The sequence below is a fragment of the Rattus norvegicus genome, chromosome 18 (assembly GCF_021556685.1).
Source record: "Rattus norvegicus strain SHRSP/BbbUtx chromosome 18, alternate assembly SHRSP_T2T, whole genome shotgun sequence".
Lineage (NCBI taxonomy): Eukaryota > Metazoa > Chordata > Mammalia > Rodentia > Muridae > Rattus > Rattus norvegicus.
Window position 1 is genome coordinate 29,144,939 of NC_141551.1, and position 17,674 is coordinate 29,162,612.

The 17,674-nt window shown below is 42.7% G+C and overlaps 3 protein-coding genes across 3 annotated transcripts; all 3 read left to right on the plus strand.

Annotated features, from left to right (window-relative positions):
* The first annotated feature begins 259 nt into the window (after nucleotides 1-259).
* Nucleotides 260-3,046, plus strand: Pcdhb2 (protocadherin beta 2). The gene has a single exon (NM_001109123.2). It carries the CDS (start codon nucleotides 422-424, stop codon nucleotides 2,801-2,803), a length of 2,382 nt encoding a protein of 793 aa, NP_001102593.2. The 5' UTR covers nucleotides 260-421; the 3' UTR covers nucleotides 2,804-3,046.
* A 2,884-nt stretch (nucleotides 3,047-5,930) lies between these two features.
* On the plus strand, nucleotides 5,931-8,485 carry Pcdhb3 (protocadherin beta 3). The gene has a single exon (NM_001014783.2). It carries the CDS (start codon nucleotides 6,091-6,093, stop codon nucleotides 8,443-8,445), a length of 2,355 nt encoding a protein of 784 aa, NP_001014783.1. The 5' UTR covers nucleotides 5,931-6,090; the 3' UTR covers nucleotides 8,446-8,485.
* Nucleotides 8,486-12,545: 4,060 nt separating this feature from the next.
* Pcdhb4 (protocadherin beta 4) lies at nucleotides 12,546-15,085 on the plus strand. Its single transcript, NM_001114601.1, has one exon. The coding sequence runs from the start codon at nucleotides 12,727-12,729 to the stop codon at nucleotides 15,064-15,066; it is 2,340 nt and encodes a 779-aa protein (NP_001108073.1). The 5' UTR covers nucleotides 12,546-12,726; the 3' UTR covers nucleotides 15,067-15,085.
* The last annotated feature ends 2,589 nt before the right edge of the window (nucleotides 15,086-17,674 follow it).

Below are 17,674 nucleotides of genomic sequence, written 5' to 3' on the forward strand. Positions count from 1 at the left end.
ACCGTCCTAAATCTAAGAAAAAACTGAAGTACCTTGTTCACGACCTACATACCACTGTAGAAGCAATGAAAGCCTTTAAAACGCATACAAGTCTTTGATATATTAAAAATCTGCTATTTAGATGGCCCTTAAATATGATCGTGAATTCTTAACGTTTTGGGAAAAAACAATGCTTGAAAAGAACGCAGGGTGGCGCTGCAGCCTCAGAAATGCAACCGGCGAGCCGTCCTTGAAAGCCAGACCACTAAAGGGAGGAGTTGGGGAGAGGAAGCCTTCTAAGGCATTCTTTCCGGAAAGTCTTAGGTCTGGGAATTGTGGACGTGTACCAGTGTCTGCAAGATATTTGCAGAGCGAGTCAGTGATAACGTAAACCACGATTGGAGCGAGTTTGTTGAGAGAGCAGAAAGAGGCTGGAGAGGAAATGGAGCAAATCCTGAAAAAAAGGCAAGTCCTGCTGTTCTTTGTTTTGCTGGGCATAGCTCAGGCTGGGTCCACAATTAGGCGCTATTCGGTGGAGGAGGAAGCAGAGAACGGTTTTTTTGTGGCAAATTTGTTGAAGGACCTGGGGCTGGAGGTAGAGGAACTCGCTGAGCGGGGACCGCGAGTAATTTCCAAAGGGAAAAAATTGAACTTAGAATTCAATAGGCAAACAGGAGATTTGTTGTTAAGGGAGAAATTGGACCGGGAGGAGCTGTGCGGTCCTGCTGAACCCTGTGTGGTGCCTTTCCAGGTGTTACTGGGAAATCCTTTGGAGATTTTTCAGGCTGAACTACAGATTAGGGACATAAATGACCATTCTCCCGTTTTTCTGGACAAAAAAATAATTTTGAAAATTTCAGAAATTACTGCTCCCGGTACCACTTTCCTAATAGAACGTGCTCAAGACTTAGATGTAGGAAGCAACAGTCTCCAAACTTACTCAATCAGCCCCAATTTCCATTTTCATCTTAATCTACAAGACAGTCCTGATGGCACAGTATTACCACAGCTGGTTCTGGACAAAGTGTTGGATCGGGAGGAACGGTCTGAAATCAGATTAATACTGACAGCTCTAGATGGGGGGAATCCACCCAGGTCTGGTACTGTCCATATCCTTATTGAAGTCTTAGACATCAATGACAATGCCCCCGCGTTTTCAAAGCTTCGCTATGAGGTTCAGGTCCCAGAGAACAGTCCTGTTGGATCCCAGGTTGCCACTGTCTCTGCTAAGGATTTAGACATTGGAGACAACGGACAAATAACTTATGCCTTTTCCCAAGCCTCTGAAGACATTCGGAAAACGTTTCGAATGAATGCAACATCCGGAGAAATCCTTTTAGTAAAGACCCTGGATTTTGAATCCATCCAGGCATACACAGTATATGTTCAGGCCACAGATGGTGGGGGACTTTCTGGAAGCAGTGTGGTGTTTGTTCAAGTAAAGGATTTGAATGACAACCCTCCAGAACTGACTATGTCCACATTTACCAACCACATCCCGGAAAATGCCCCGGAAACTGTAATTGCTGTGTTCAGTGTTGCAGATCCCGACTCTGGAGACAATGGAAAAATGGTTTGCTCCATCCAAGAAGATCTTCCTTTTGTTCTAAAACCCTCAGTTGAGAACTTGTACACTCTTATGACAAACACAGCCCTGGATCGAGAGACCAGAACACAGTACAACATCACCATCACTGTCTCAGACATGGGTACACCCAGGCTAACAACTCAGCACACCATAGCAGTGTACGTGTCTGACATCAATGACAACGCCCCCGCCTTCACCCAAACCTCTTACACCATATTTGTACGAGAAAACAACAGCCCCGCCCTGCACATAGGCACCATCAGTGCCACAGACTCAGACTCGGGCTCCAATGCCCACATCACCTACTCTCTGTTACCTCCCCAAGACCCTCAGCTGGCTCTCAACTCGCTCATCTCCATTAATGCAGACAATGGGCAGTTGTTCGCGCTCAGGGCGCTGGACTATGAGGCACTGCAGGCCTTCGAGTTCCATGTGAGCGCCGTAGATGGAGGCTTGCCAGCGCTCAGCAGCCAGGCTCCGGTTCGCCTGGTGGTGCTGGACGACAATGACAATGCTCCCTTCGTGCTCTACCCGCTTCAGAACGCCTCTGCACCCTGCACCGAGCTCCTCCCCAGGGCGGCAGAGCCAGGATACCTGGTCACCAAGGTGGTGGCAGTGGACCGCGACTCTGGCCAGAATGCCTGGCTGTCATTCCAGTTGCTCAAAGCCACGGAACCCGGGCTATTCAGCGTGTGGGCACACAATGGGGAGGTGCGCACCACCAGGCTGCTGGGCGAGCGCGATGTACTCAAGCACAGGCTGCTGCTCCTGGTTAAAGACAATGGCGATCCTCCGCGCTCTGCCAGTGTCACTCTGCATGTACTGCTGGTGGATGGTTTCTCACAACCCTACCTACCTCTGCCAGAAGTGGCGCGCGACGCTGCACAAGACGAGAACGCGCTAACACTCTATCTGGTCATTGCCTTGGCCTCTGTGTCTTCTCTCTTCCTCCTGTCTCTACTGCTGTTCGTGGGGGTAAGGCTGTGCAGGAGAGACAGAGCGACCTCGCTGGGTGGCTGCTCTATGCCCGAAGGTCACTTTCCTGGCCACCTAGTGGATGTTGGCGGCGCAGGGACTCTGTCCCAGAGCTACCAATATGAAGTATGCCTGTCTGGAGACACTAGGACCCCAGATTTCAAGTTCCTGAAACCAATTATCCCAAATTTCCTTCTTCAGAATTCAGAGAGAGAGAATGATACAAACCCTAGTTACAGGAATAGTTTTGAATTCAGTTAAATATTGGTGAAGAAATACTTAGTCTAGTCTCAGCTAAGACCTGAAAGGCTTGAGTGTACTGCTTTGAGAACTGGAGGTGTCTCTTTTTTGAAAGTAACTATCTTACTCCAACCCTTTGCATGTTCTTGGTATTTCTTACAAGGTAAGGTATGAGGAAGAAGGAGTCTAAATTTTGCTTGTATTCCAATTTTAGTCTTTTAATTTTAATTGACTTATAATGTGAAAGTGAAAATTGTATTTTCAGAAAAAAATTGGGTGGGGGGGTCTTCACTTTGTATCCATGATTGTCCTGGAACTCACTGTGCAGACCAGGTTGGTATTTGACTCACAAAGATCCTCCTGCCTCTGTTTCCAGAGGGCTGGATTTTGCTGGCACTATGCTGTGCAAAATTAAGTTAGAGCACCATCGCCTAAGTTTAACTTCTCCAGTTCTGGGTTATTCTTAAATGGTGTCTAAAAATAATTTATCTCATTGCCCAAGCTGCAATATTTTGCAGCCAAGACTATTTGCGTTCACTTGTTCTCTTGATAATGTAACTTTTAGTAAACTCTTCACGTGAGTGTGAATAGCATAGCACTCTTCCTATGTTTATCTACATACATAGTTTAGATATCAGCATACAAAACTTATGTTCCTTTAAAGATTGTGGAAATCCTAATGAAGTGTTCAAATTATAAGTGCAAAACAAGTTCAGACAAAATCATATGCTGCTTTTGAAAGGGAAGCTAATAAATACATGCATAGTGGTTTTCAAGGGTGTGGTGATTTTTTAAATGATTTATTTCAAATAATCCTTCAAAATTCTTCTGCTGAAACCCAGTACGTCTTAAAAAAATTTTTTGAGACAAGATCTCATCATGGTCTTGAACTTGTGACAGGTTCCTCCCACACCTAGAGTGCTCTGGCATTCCTAGTTAATTCACCTACTGGGAACTTTATTATAAGTGAATTATATACAGTATACAAGAGCCTATGCTTCTATCTTTTACCAATTTAGAAAATGTGTATGTAGCTGGGCATTTCATTCTCAGAAATTTAGGGGGGGACTAAAGATTCAATTGGGCATAAGTCCATGAGAAATGTATGTGTATCCTTAAGTCCACGAACAATGTGTGCGTATTCATAGGTCTACAAGCAGTGTCCATTATCATTTTTATTAATCTTCTGGACCGACTTATTCTATTTTCCTCTCTTTTGTACCACAGACCTTTAAATGCTTCTAAAAAAAGGTTGTGATGGGCCAAACGAGTTGGCCAACGAATAAAACCCGCGTTTCATCCCCAGATTCACATGACGGAAGTGTAAAGGCATCTCGTCAAAGCTGCGCTCTGATTTGAACACACTCCCCCCCTCCCTCCCTCCCTCCCCCCCTCCCTCCCTCCCTCTCTCTCCCTCTCTCTCTCTCTCTCCCTCCCTCCCTCCCTCCCTCTCCCTCTCTCCTCCCTCTCTCTCTCTCCCTCCCTCCCTCCCTCTCTCCCTCCCTCTCTCTCTCCCTCTCTCCCTCCCCCCCTCCCTCCCTCCCTTTCGCGGGAACCAAATACTCTTGTTACAGTTGGCTGAAATAGTGATCACTGTCACTATCACATATCTTTCCATTTTCTCTCTAAATGCTTAATCCAAGTTTCCTCTTTTGTCCACTGGCTTAGCGAATGCAGAATTTCCGCTATTTAATTTTATAACTTAAATATGCTTCTACGTTTCCCAAGTTACTCACTCAACTTCTTTCACTTCCTGCAATTGAATTTTTGACACACCTGATATAGAAAATTTAATTCTTAATGTTTTCCAACATATTATTAATTTTTACATAATTTTATGTATATTTAGGTGAGATATAGTATTAAGCGTATGGAATTTGAATATCTCATTTTGAGATTGGCAGTGGCAGAAAGGACCATCTTTGTATCAAAAGCCTCTAATCACTTCATCACGTGTGGGATCTTGGTTAAGTGACCTCCAGTGACATCAACTGTTTGAATGATCATTAACTATCTTGCTGTTACTACCAAAGTCAAATAACATAACATTATATAAACATTGATGCTTTTAGTTTTAGTGTTTAATTAGGGATAAACCCAATAATGAGCGGGTGCATTGTACTCGTGATACTCGTGTAGAGAGCTAGACTGAACACATCATATCTGCATTGCTTCATTTCTTGTCTGCCTGCAGCCTTACAATAGCTTCTCTTGGCTCTTAGAATAAAATACAAGTACTTAGAAGTTCTCCTGGGTTTCACTTTACAGATCTCTGTAGCTCTTGAGGCTCTACACTCTGATAGACTGTCCTTTATTATCTAAATCACCTATACTGACTCTCACAGGCTCTTGACACGGTTTCATCATCCTTAACATTCCACATTACAGGCAAGAATTTTCTTGCCTTGATGAGGAGAATTTTCATAACTACTCCCCACTAAGTTTAGTGCATAGTAAACTTCCTAGGTCACACATGTTTAAAATTTGTACATCCTGTTAGATGAGGAACTATAAAATGTATAGGTCTGATCTTGCTACCGTTACATGTATAACTTCTACAGGTTAAATAAATTAATACGGGTTAAGCTAATAATTATTATATTTATGTGGAAGAAGAGGAAACATCCCTAAGTACTCCATGGACATGGAAATATGTAAACAATTATGCATTCTCAGCCATCTGATATAAACTGTCATATTTTACCGCCTTCGCTTTTTGTAATGTTTCTCGTACTATTACTGCAACTCACACATTTTACAAATATTGTAAAATAAGGAAAGCCATAAAAGGAGAGATAAGCATGTTATCACTTAAATTATTTTAAAACTTGGAGGTAGTAATTACAGATGAGGGTAGTACCCTACCTAGCATGTGTGCACTTGTAATGTAAATCATGTAAATAAAGACTCTTACTAGAGACAGGTAATTCCATTTAGTGAATATACTTGCCTAGTTTATGTTTAACTTGTGTGGCACAAGAAACTCCTTCAGTAGGGTCAAAAGATTTGATAAAGGAAATTAACGACTTAAAACCAGTAGCAGAGCTAAGATCTTTTCTAAGAATTTAATACTGCAAATGAACGCATGGTGGCGCTGTTGACTAAGACGTTGTGCACCGGTACTCAGAGACTCAGAGAGCAACCGGATGATGTAAAACCACGGTTTTTGTGAACCTGGGTAGATTTTTAAGCAAGAAAATCTGAATCTCTGGAAAACATTAGTTGTTAAGCTGTCTCCAAAAGACTTTGCTTTTCACGGAGATATTTCTCTTGGTGACAAGCCCTTGGAAATACAACGCAGAAATACAATGGTGGCCAGAGAGGAACGCCTTCTTAAACAAAGGCAAGTCTTGCTTCTCTTTGTTTTTCTGGGTGGGTCTCTTGCTGGGTCCGCATCCAGGCGCTATTCTGTGGCTGAGGAAACAGAGAGGGGCTTCGCAATAGCCAATCTAGCGAAGGATCTGGGGCTTAGTGGAGAAGAACTGGCTGAAAGGAGAGCTCAAGCTATCTCCAAAGGGAACGTACAGTATTTTCAGCTCAGCCATCAGACCGGAGATTTGCTCTTGGTTGAGAGATTAGACCGGGAGGAGCTGTGCGGCTCGACCGAACCTTGTGTGCTGCACTTTCAGATATTGCTGCATAATCCTTTGCAGTTTATTACAAATGAGCTCGAGGTCATAGATGTAAATGACCATGCCCCGGAGTTCTTTGAAAATGCAATGCAGCTGAAAGTCCTAGAGAGCTCCCCACCTGGAACAGTGATTCCTCTGGGAAATGCTGTGGACTTGGATGTGGGAAGAAATGGACTGCAGAATTACACGGTCTCTCCCAAGTCCCATTTTCATGTTCATACCCGCCATCGTAGAGATGGAAGGAAGTATCCAGAACTAGTTCTACACAGAGCTCTGGATCGGGAAGAACAGCCAGAGCTCAGTTTAACTCTCACAGCCCTGGATGGAGGATCCCCACCTCGGTCTGGAACTACCCAGGTCCACATCCTAGTCTTAGACATAAATGACAATGCCCCAGAATTTACACAGTCACTCTATGAGGTTCAAATTTTAGAGAAAAGCCCTGTTGGCTCTGTCATTACCACTGTCTCCGCTTCTGACTTAGATACGGGAAATTTTGGTGCGATATCATACGTATTTTTTCATGCTTCTGAAGAAATTCTCAAAACTTTTCAACTGAACTCCAGTACTGGTAATATACAACTACTTAAGAGTTTGGATTATGAAACAATCAATACTTATGAGGTTGACATAGAGGCCAAGGATGGTGGAGGCCTTTCAGGGAAATGCGTAGTCATAGTTCAGGTAGTTGATGTGAACGATAACCCACCAGAACTGACATTGTCATCAGTTAACAGTCTTATTCCCGAGAATTCAGCAGAGACCGTGGTGGCTGTTTTCAGTGTTTCTGATTTAGACTCTGGAGATAACGGAAGAGTGACATGTTCCATCCAGGACGATCTCCCCTTCATCCTGAAACCATCTGTAGAGAACTTCTATACTATAGCGTCTGAAGGAGCTTTGGACAGAGAGAGCAGAGCTGAGTACAACATCACCATCACTGTCTCAGACCTGGGCACACCCAGGCTCACAACCCAGAACACCATAACAGTGCAGGTGTCTGACATCAATGACAACGCCCCCGACTTTACCCAAAAGTCCTACACCATGTTTGTCCGTGAGAATAACAGCCCCGCCCTGCACATAGGCACCATTAGTGCCACAGACTCAGACTCAGGCTCCAACGCCCACATCACTTATTCGCTGCTGCCGCCTGATGACCCGCAACTGGCCCTCGACTCGCTCATCTCCATCAATGCTGACAATGGGCAGCTGTTCGCTCTCAGGGCATTAGACTACGAAGCCCTTCAGGCCTTCGAGTTCCGCGTGGACGCCACAGACAGAGGCTCACCCGCGCTCAGCAGCCAGGCTCTGGTGCGCGTGATGGTGCTGGACGAAAATGACAATGCTCCCTTCGTGCTCTACCCACTGCAGAACGCCTCTGCGCCCTGCACAGAGCTGCTGCCCAGGGCAGCGGAGCCTGGATACCTGGTTACCAAGATGGTGGCGGTGGACTCTGACTCTGGCCAGAATGCCTGGCTGTCATTCCAGCTGCTCAAAGCCACGGAGCCCGGACTGTTCAGCGTGTGGGCGCACAATGGTGAGGTGCGCACCACCAGGCTGCTGAGCGAGCGTGATGTGCCCAAGCACAAGCTGCTGCTACTGGTCAAGGACAATGGAGAGTCTCCGCGGTCTGCCAGTGTCACTCTGCAGGTGCTGCTTGTGGATGGCTTTTCTCAACCCTACCTGCCCTTGCCTGAGGTGGCGCGCGACTCCCTGCAAAACGATGTGGATTTGCTCACGTTGTACTTAGTCATTGCTTTGGCATCTGTATCTTCTCTCTTCCTCCTGTCTGTGCTGCTGTTTGTGGGGGTGAGACTGTGCAGGAGGGTCAGGGCAGCTTCTATGGGTGGCTGCTCTGTATCTGAGGGACACTTTCCTGGCCACCTGGTGGATGTCAGCCAAGCAGGGACCCTGTCCCAGAGTTACCAGTATGAGGTGTGTCTGACAGGAGACTCAAGGACCAGTGAGTTCAAATTCCTGAATCCAGTGATACCAAACCTGTTTCTTGAAGAATCTGAGAGAAGTTAAGGGAAGTCCCCACTGTAGGAGTAGTTTTTTAGCTAGCTAAGGTTTGTAAATGGTTCATTATCTCTCAGTTCTGCTTAGACGTCTTATTCTAATACTTTCAAGAAGTTATACTATATAATTTTTTCTTTACTGGTAATTCGACCCATAGTATCCCAAATAGCTCAAACTTGTCATGTTCTTGTTAATACTAATTTTCTTAGGATTTTGTAGTTATGCCTATTATATATTCATTTTATCTATATTTAGGCATAATAATTCATTATATGTATGAGTGATTATTATAACAGTTAATGTTACAACAACAATATGAAACGTGTCAATGCACTTAAGAAAAATTAAAATTATGTGTATTTGTGGCACAAATCTTTACCATATTACTTTATGCATTTTTAGGCTACATTGTTTGGAGTTCATTGAGTTCTTGGCCTTTGTAGGTTAAGCAATCTGAAAGCTGTAAAGTGGAGCACACTTCTCCTAATTTGTATGAAGACACATGCTTTATTAAAACATCAGTGCACAGACGTTGTGTGCTGTTGTGTTGTGAGCACCGTGTATCCAAAAGATTGTTTTGTGCATTGGGCAAAGGCATGCCATAAATGCTAAGATTAAACTTCTTGAATAATTATTATACAATAAATATTAAGGAGAAAATATCATATGCTTGGTCTTTTTTTGTGAAGCCAGATTGTTAAACCACTGGTTTGACACAATCCTTTTAAAAAGGATTATAATCACAAACCAACTTTCTGTGAGGACTCTTGAAGATGTCCCCCTTGAAGGCATCAACTTTTTCTTTCTACTTTCTTCCTTTACCATGTGGGTGAAGTCTAAGAATAATGAACAGACTGTATTTTCTTGGGATTTCATTGTTTCCTCTACCTTTCAAAAGAGGAAATTTATTTGGACATTTGGCTCTTAAGTTTGATACTGATTATTGGCTAATCTCAAATTTTTACTTTATAATACTTGATAGTGATGGGAAGGTTTTTGATCATTAAAATTATTTGGGTGTTCAATTTCACTTCTGTTGTCTAATGTAACCTTCAACCTTTATAATAATAAATTGCCTTAGTTTTTGGATTAGGGAAGTTTCATCTGTATGAAGAATATATTTGTTTGAGCATGAATACCCCAGAACAATATCACACTTCTCTGAATAATAATTGTTTGCTTGTGATGTTCAGCAAGCCTAGTGAAGCTGTCCTGTAATTTATAAGTGGGCTGTTTACATTGTTTACATTTTTCTGACTATGAATGCCATCAAACATTTTTGACAGAAAAAAATTAGTCATTTAAAACCTTCTTTGTAAACTAATATTTATTTTAAAATATTATCCAGACATCTTTCTCTCTTATAGAAGGACAACAGTGTCATGATCCTGGACAGCCTTCATATAATTACACAAAATTCCATAGAAAATTAAGACATACATCCATAAACCAAAAACCCAAAATCAAATACAAAATAAAAACATATGGCCAAAAAAGATCCAGATACTAGGAATTTAAATGCCAAATAGTTTTTTAATGTGTACCTAATATGTTAAAATAAGGAAGTATAAAATAGATATAAGGAAATTTTACCATCAAATCGAAATCTTAAACTGTAGATTCTGCAGCTCAAAGAAATGGCATAGAACTAAGTTGCTTAATGCAACAGCTATAAAAATTCAGGAAAAGTAGATGCAAGATGATGCCAAATGAAACATCCAAATAGAAAGAAAACATAATTAAAATATAGAAAAGACCATGGTAACTAACTGTAATCCTACAAGTGTGGGATTGTAATAATACAACTGTAATCCCAGAAGGGAGAAGAGAACTTAAAAAAGGGACCATGAGCAACAATTACTAAACTGGAGAAAAGTCCTGTACCATTCAAGAAGTTAAATGAAACAGAATAAATAAAGTACAGTGCGAGCAGGTGAGTCACAGGAAAGTTGTTAGATGTCAAGTCAAGTAGGGAAAATATCTTTAAGCATCCGCATGAATATGATAAAATTATTTTAAAGAGATTCTACGAAATAGGCAGCCGTTTTTAAACACTGAAACTAAAGACAAAGTCTTTAAAGTCTTGTAAGTTATTTTAAAAGTAGAATTGTCCTACTAGTATATACACCCTTCAAAAATGTTTTCCAACAGAGAATTAAGTAATTTTAATCAACACCAAAAGAAATGGTTTTTGGGTAATTTATTAGATAGAAAGTCACGACAGTCACAGAACCAGACTTGACAAACAGCCACTTTATAGACTAGTAAAAAGCATGCCCATCGCCCAGATTCCCCTTGGGCAGTTTTAGTCACCACCTGTACATGCTACTGAAGTCATCAAACATCCTTCCTGTCAAACAAGGAACAGGTTAAATGGACACGTTTCTTGTCAGGGGTCTTCATCAGAGTTGCTGGTTAAATAAGATGACAGGGAATTCAACCCTCAAACAGAGTCAAGCACTTCTGCAGAGGCTAAAGAGACATGTTTGTAGGAAAGATGGCTTCTGGTTCCTTAGATGCAAACCACTCTGTGTCTCCTTTTTATCTATGCTGAAACTGGACACGACAGTGACTCCTCCTGTTTGTAAGGTCAACATTCCTGAAAGTCTCTTCCATATGCATCTAGAAAAGAAGCCTTAGTTCTGCTCACAAAAAGAAGTTGCTGCACCAAACTATATAAAACTCACTTTCTGACTGATTTAAAGAAAAACTAAACTGGTAAAGATTATCTATTCAAGAAAACAAACGGCAGCTAGTTCAAAGGCACCAAGAACCTGTACCCATGTGTCAAGTCCAATGTGATGCTTCACACCTCAAATCAGCTGCTGAAATAGTGCAATAAACTAAAAAACATGGAGAAGATTAAAATGTGCCCCAAAGTAAGGAGACACACTGCAAGCATTGTGGCTTTACAAAGGAACAGACTGAAAAGGAAATAGGTAAAATTCACAAAAAGAGATCAGAATGAATTTTAGTTTCTGGTGGATCTGGACAAAAAATGATACAAGAAAAGTGGAAGAATATGTAATAAAAGTGGAAGCCAATGTAATAAAACAGATAAACCCACAGAGAAGATCAGTATGTATCAATACACAGAGAACGAGAATATAGGAGCATGGACTTCCCAGGTGTGACCCTGGTAACAAGGCACTTTGCTCAATCGAAGTTTGACTCTCCTCTCCCTCTGCACCCAGAGCTCTAGAGATCAATGGCCGTCCTAGTTGTACTGACATTCTTCTCCCAACAATCCCATGCACGAATAGTTCCAGTTCTAGCATCACAAGAGATCTTCTAGCTGGGTGTGACGCATGTCTTTAATCCCCAGCACTCAGCATCAAAGACTGGCAATTATTTTGTTTGTTTGTTTGTTTGTTTGTTTGTTTGAGGCCAGCCTGGTCTACATCTGGGACTAGAGAGAAAACCTCTGCCTCAAAGGAACAAAAGCAAATCTTTTGAAAGAAATATGAGCTTGCTCACCAAAATAATCAAGACAGAGTACAAGCCCAAGACAGTTCATCAGCTTTGCTCAGTGCACCAAGAACTCTTGCTATTTCAGACTGTTTTAAAGTCCTTCTTCATCTTGTTTCCATTGAGGAACCAACTTCAAAAAACAGCTGGTTTTCTTCCTCTTTCTTGTAGCATGCAGACAAGAAAACTATGCATTTGTTGTAATTCATACAATATTTTATGTAATCCATTCACCAGTTACTGATGGTTCTTGGTGAAGAAGAACGAATTTGTCAGTTAGGCCCACACATGTTACAGAGTAAATTTATACTTTAAAGTAACAAAATTATTATTGAAATTTTTTAAAAGTCAGGAGAGTTAGTAATCCAATTTAAGGTAGCAGTCACAGTAACTTTGAAACATTTGTATGTTCTTTGGAAGTGGAGGCCCCAAACATGAAGTTTTAGTATTTTTAGGCAGGCCTCTTAACACTTTGAATACTAGCTGTTAAAACAAAATAAAAAGTGAAATAAATGAATTTGAAAAAGGAACACAATGGGAAAAGGTACATGCAATACTGAATAAGGACGCTTGGTGGCGCTGCAGGCTAAGCGTATGAATAATGGGCTCTGCAGATGCCCTGGAAGCCATTGCTGGGAATCAGAACTTACACTGCTCCCACAAAGAAGGTAGCATTCACTTTGGATCTAAGGAAGCGATCTCCAGAGCCTTAGCTCCAACAGGAAGCCAGTGAGTAAAATTTAGTTCTGCTATTTCATCGAAACACGTGTGTGGATTCTAACACTTTAAAAGACACTGTACTTTCTGGATCCAGTGTGAACAATGGAGACAACGATAGCAAAAACGTCACAGCAAAGGCAAGTTGTTTTTCTTACTATGTTGTTGCTTTTGCGGGTGTCTGGTTCTGAGGCAATTAAATATTCCATGCCAGAAGAAACAGAGAGTGGCTACTTGGTGGCTAACCTAGCAAAAGATCTGGGGCTCAGGGTTGGAGAACTGGCCACTAGAGGGGCACGAATCCATCACAGAGGAAACAAAGAGCTCTTGCAACTGGATGCAGAGACTGGGAATTTGTTCTTGAAGGAGAAACTAGACCGTGAGGTGCTGTGTGGGCTGACAGAACCTTGTGTGCTGCAGTTCCAGATCATACTGAAAAACCCTGTGCAGTTCTTCCAAACTGAATTGCAGCTCACAGATATAAACGACCATGCTCCAGAGTTCCCTGACACAGAAATGCTCCTAACAATCCCTGAGAGCGTCCAGCCAGGGACTGTGTTTCCTCTAAAGGCAGCTCAGGACTCTGATATAGGGAGCAACGCTGTTCAGAACTACACAGTCAGTCCCAACCTCCATTTCCACGTCGTTACTCACAGTCGCACAGATGGCAGGAAATACCCAGAGCTGGTGCTGGACAGAGCCCTGGATAGGGAGGAGCAGCCTGAGCTCACTTTAATCCTCACTGCTCTGGATGGGGGTGCTCCACGCAGGTCTGGTATGACCGCAGTTCATATTGAAGTCGTGGACATAAATGATAATGCCCCCCAGTTTGTACAATCGCTCTATGAGGTGCAGGTTCCTGAGAATATCCCCCTCGATGCCTTAGTTGTCACAGTCTCTGCCACGGATTTAGATGCTGGGATATATGGCAATGTGGCCTATTCTCTGTTTCAAGGCAGTAGAGATTCTCAACCATTTATAATAGACGAAATCACCGGAGAAATCCGTCTGAGCAAAGAGCTGGATTTCGAGGTAACTCCATACTATAATGTGGAAATCGCAGCGGTAGATGGAGGGGGGCTTTCAGGAAAATGCACTGTGGCTGTACAGGTGTTGGATGTGAATGATAACGCCCCAGAGTTGACCATTTCCACGTTCTCAAGCCCTGTCCCTGAAAACTCCCCCGAGACTGTAGTATTGGTTTTTGGGGTTTTTGACCAAGATTCTGGGGACAATGGAAGGATGGTGTGTTCTATTCAGAATGAACTTCCATTTCTTTTAAAGTCCACATTCGAGAACTATTATACTTTAGTGACAGAGAGGCCACTGGACAGAGAGAGCAGAGCTGAGTACAACATCACCATCACGGTCTCTGACCTGGGCACACCCAGGCTCACAACCCAGCACACCATAACAGTGAAGGTGTCTGACATCAACGACAATGCCCCCTCTTTCACCCAAACCTCCTACACCATGTTTGTCCACGAGAACAATAGTCCTGCCCTGCACATAGGCACCATCAGTGCCACAGACTCAGACTCAGGCTCCAATGCCCACATCACCTACTCTCTGCTGCCGCCTGATGACCCGCAGCTGGACCTCGACTCACTCATCTCCATCAATGCTGACAACGGGCAGCTGTTCGCGCTCAGGGCGCTGGACTATGAGGCCCTGCAGTCCTTTGAGTTCCTTGTGGGCGCCACAGATGAAGGCTCGCCAGCGCTCAGCAGCCAGGCACTGGTGCACGTGGTGGTGCTGGACGACAATGACAATGTGCCCTTCGTGCTCTACCCGCTGCAGAATGCCTCTCCGCCCTGCACAGAGCTACTGCCCAGGGCAGCAGAGCCTGGCTATCTGGTCACTAAGGTGGTGGCTGTGGACCAGGACTCTGGCCAGAATGCCTGGCTGTCGTTCCAGCTGCTCAAGGCCACAGAGCCTGGGCTGTTCAGTGTGTGGGCACACAATGGCGAGGTGCGCACCGCCAGGCTTCTGAGCGAGCGCGACGTGCCCAAGCACAAGTTGCTGCTACTGGTCAAGGACAATGGAGAGCCTCAGCGCTCTGCCAGTGTCACTCTGCACGTGCTGCTGGTGGATGGTTTCTCTCAGCCTTACCTGCCTCTGCCAGAGGTGGCGCTGGACCCTACATACGATGAAGATAATCTCACGCTGTATCTTGTAGTCGCCTTGGCATCTGTGTCTTCTCTCTTCCTCCTGTCTGTGTTGCTGTTCGTGGGCGTGAGGCTGTGCAGGCGGGCCAGGGCTTCCTCTCTGGGAGGCTACTCTGTGCCTGAGGGACACTTACCCAGCCACCTGGTGAATGTCAGCGGTATGGGGACGCTGTCCCAGAGCTACCAGTATGAGGTGTGTCTGATGGGGGAATCTGGGACCACAGATTTTAAGTTCCTGAAGCCCAGCATTCCTAACAGTTTGATTGCAGACAATTAATTCCATTTTGAATAGTTAAAATTACAGAAAAGTCTTAGGTATCATTAAGAAAAGGATAACTCACAGTTGCCTGGGTGTCAGTATTTTCTGGTAATTAGTAATATTTCCTTGAGATAATGTTTTATTTCTATATGCTTTTACTTTTTACATTATCAATTAATGCTTCAACTGCCTTCTGTCTTATTAATGCAATCTTAGCGTATACTTTCTGTCACTCTGCTAGAAATAAAATCTTTACTCTGCTAGTGATAACTGAAATAGTTTTAAAATCTTATTTAATGTAGTGTATTTGACAAGCAATATAGAACGCCAAACATTTTCAAGATTTATCTATGAGTTTATTCTTTGATTTTCTTAGGACATATGCTAACTATACAATGTGGTGGGTTTATTGTGATGTTTGCATACATGTAGATAGTGTACCTTGTTCATACTCATCCCTAATCATCAGCCTTCCCCTATAGTTTCACATGGCCGCTAAATATCACCTAGAAGTAAAATGTTCTTCTGTTGTCATTGTGTGTGGCTATTGTTCCATTCAGTTTCTTGCAAACAAGGTAGTTTCACTCTTCTTAATGGATTGGTTTGATTACAATGTGGTATAGTAAGTGTAGGTATAGTTCAGTTGGTAGAGCGTTTGCTTACCATGCCAGCATCACAGAGCAAGTTTAAGCTCATCTGAGTTATATGAGTCTCTGTCTTTCAAAACACAAACAAAAAAAAACCCCAAAAAACAAAACTGCACTTTACAAACAAGCACATTTTCTTTATTCATCCATTACAATAATCTTAAACTCTTTCCTCAGTAAAGTGTTAACTACATATGTTTTCTTTTTATTTTAAATACCAGGTTTAGTCCCAGTCCTTTCTTTTTAGTTTGTTATTTATTTTTTTATTCACTTTACATCCTGATTGTCGCTCCCTCTTGATCATCCTCTACCTCAATCCCTCTCTTCTTTTTTTTAATTGGATATTTTCTTTATTTACATTTCAAATGTTAGTCCCTTTCCTGATTTCCCCTTCAGAACCCCCCTATCCCATCCCCACCCCTGCGTCTATGAGGGTGCTCCCCCATCCACCCACCCACCCACCCACTCCCTCCCACCTCCCCATCCTCGCATTCCCCTACACTGGGGCATTGAGCCTTCATGGGAACAAGGGCCTGTCCTCCCATTGATGCCTGACAAGGCACTGCTACATATGCAGCTGGAGCCATGGATTGCTCCATGTGTACTCTTTAATCAATGGTTTAGTCCCTGGGAGAAGAACTATAATATATGAACTCTTTTAGAAAGAGCAGGCTTAACCTATCTCTTTTTGACACCTGTTATTAACATTTTTGAGACAGGGGGGTCTTTAGTAGCCCTAACTGTTCTCAAACTCACTATGTAGACTGAGTTGGCCTCACAGAGACCTAAGTACTTCTGCCTCCCGAGTACTGGGATTAAAGGCATGCACCACTGCACCCAGCAGCAATATTCAAGATTTCATTTTTATATAGGGGAAAAACACTGATAAAGCCATTGAATTACTTTTAAGCTTTCATTTTTTTAGGATTGTTAAAAAGCATAATCAAATAACAGGGATAAATTAAACATATGCCTTTTTAAACTATTGAGCCATTTTTTTCATATTATTTGGTGAGATCTATAGTTAGATGCCACTTTAGTTTGTAAATTTTGAGTTGTTGTAAAAACCCATGGGATAATTTTTTAAAGTACTACAGCAAGAACCGTGTTCTGTTAAGCACTATAGCTTACACAATACCCATTTCCTAAATATACGGTGACTTAGGAGGAAATATTTTCTTAGCTTCCTTCAAGGTTCCTTCAGATTACAGTCTGAAATAACTTAGGATTGCTCAGAATCTAGCTCAGAGAATAACTTTGATCCACATTCTCTCTCCATCACTGTAATTCAAAAATGCACAATATTGGGATTAGAGAGCAATAAGACCGAGAAAGGTCAAATTGACTACAACTTAGAGTTAAAGCTAGAAGGAACCACAACTCCAAATAATATGGCCAGTTTGAATGAAATTATGTCTTAGTTTTCTACTGCTGTGATAAAACACCATGGACCATGAAAGTTTTCTCTCAAGAAATAAAGATTTCCCTGAGGTGTTACGGTCTTAGAGGGTGAGAGTCGATGACTGTCATGGCGAGGAGTACAGCAGAAAGCAGGAATGGTGCTGGAGAGAGGTACTTGAAAGCTACATACGGATTCAGGAGCAAGAGGCTAGATGAGAATGGCATGGACTTTGAAAGCTCAAAGCTCACCCCCTACTCATGCACCAGCGCCAATGACGCTACACCTTTTCCTTCCCAAACTGTCCTACCAACTGCAGACCAAGCATTCTGATATGTGAGCCAATGGGGACCATTCTCACTCAAATTCCCACAGACTGGGACTGGGAACGTGTTTTTGAACACTTTTATTAGCATGCTTGTAGTCTGTCTCCAATACCACAAGAGAAGGACCTTTCTATGGGTGGTTACTTTCCTAGTACTTTCTCTAGTTACTAAGATTAATCTTCGAGAATCAGTACAGGGCAGATTATCAATGCCTTGTAAACATTTACTTCTACGTATCTATAATCTTTCTTCTC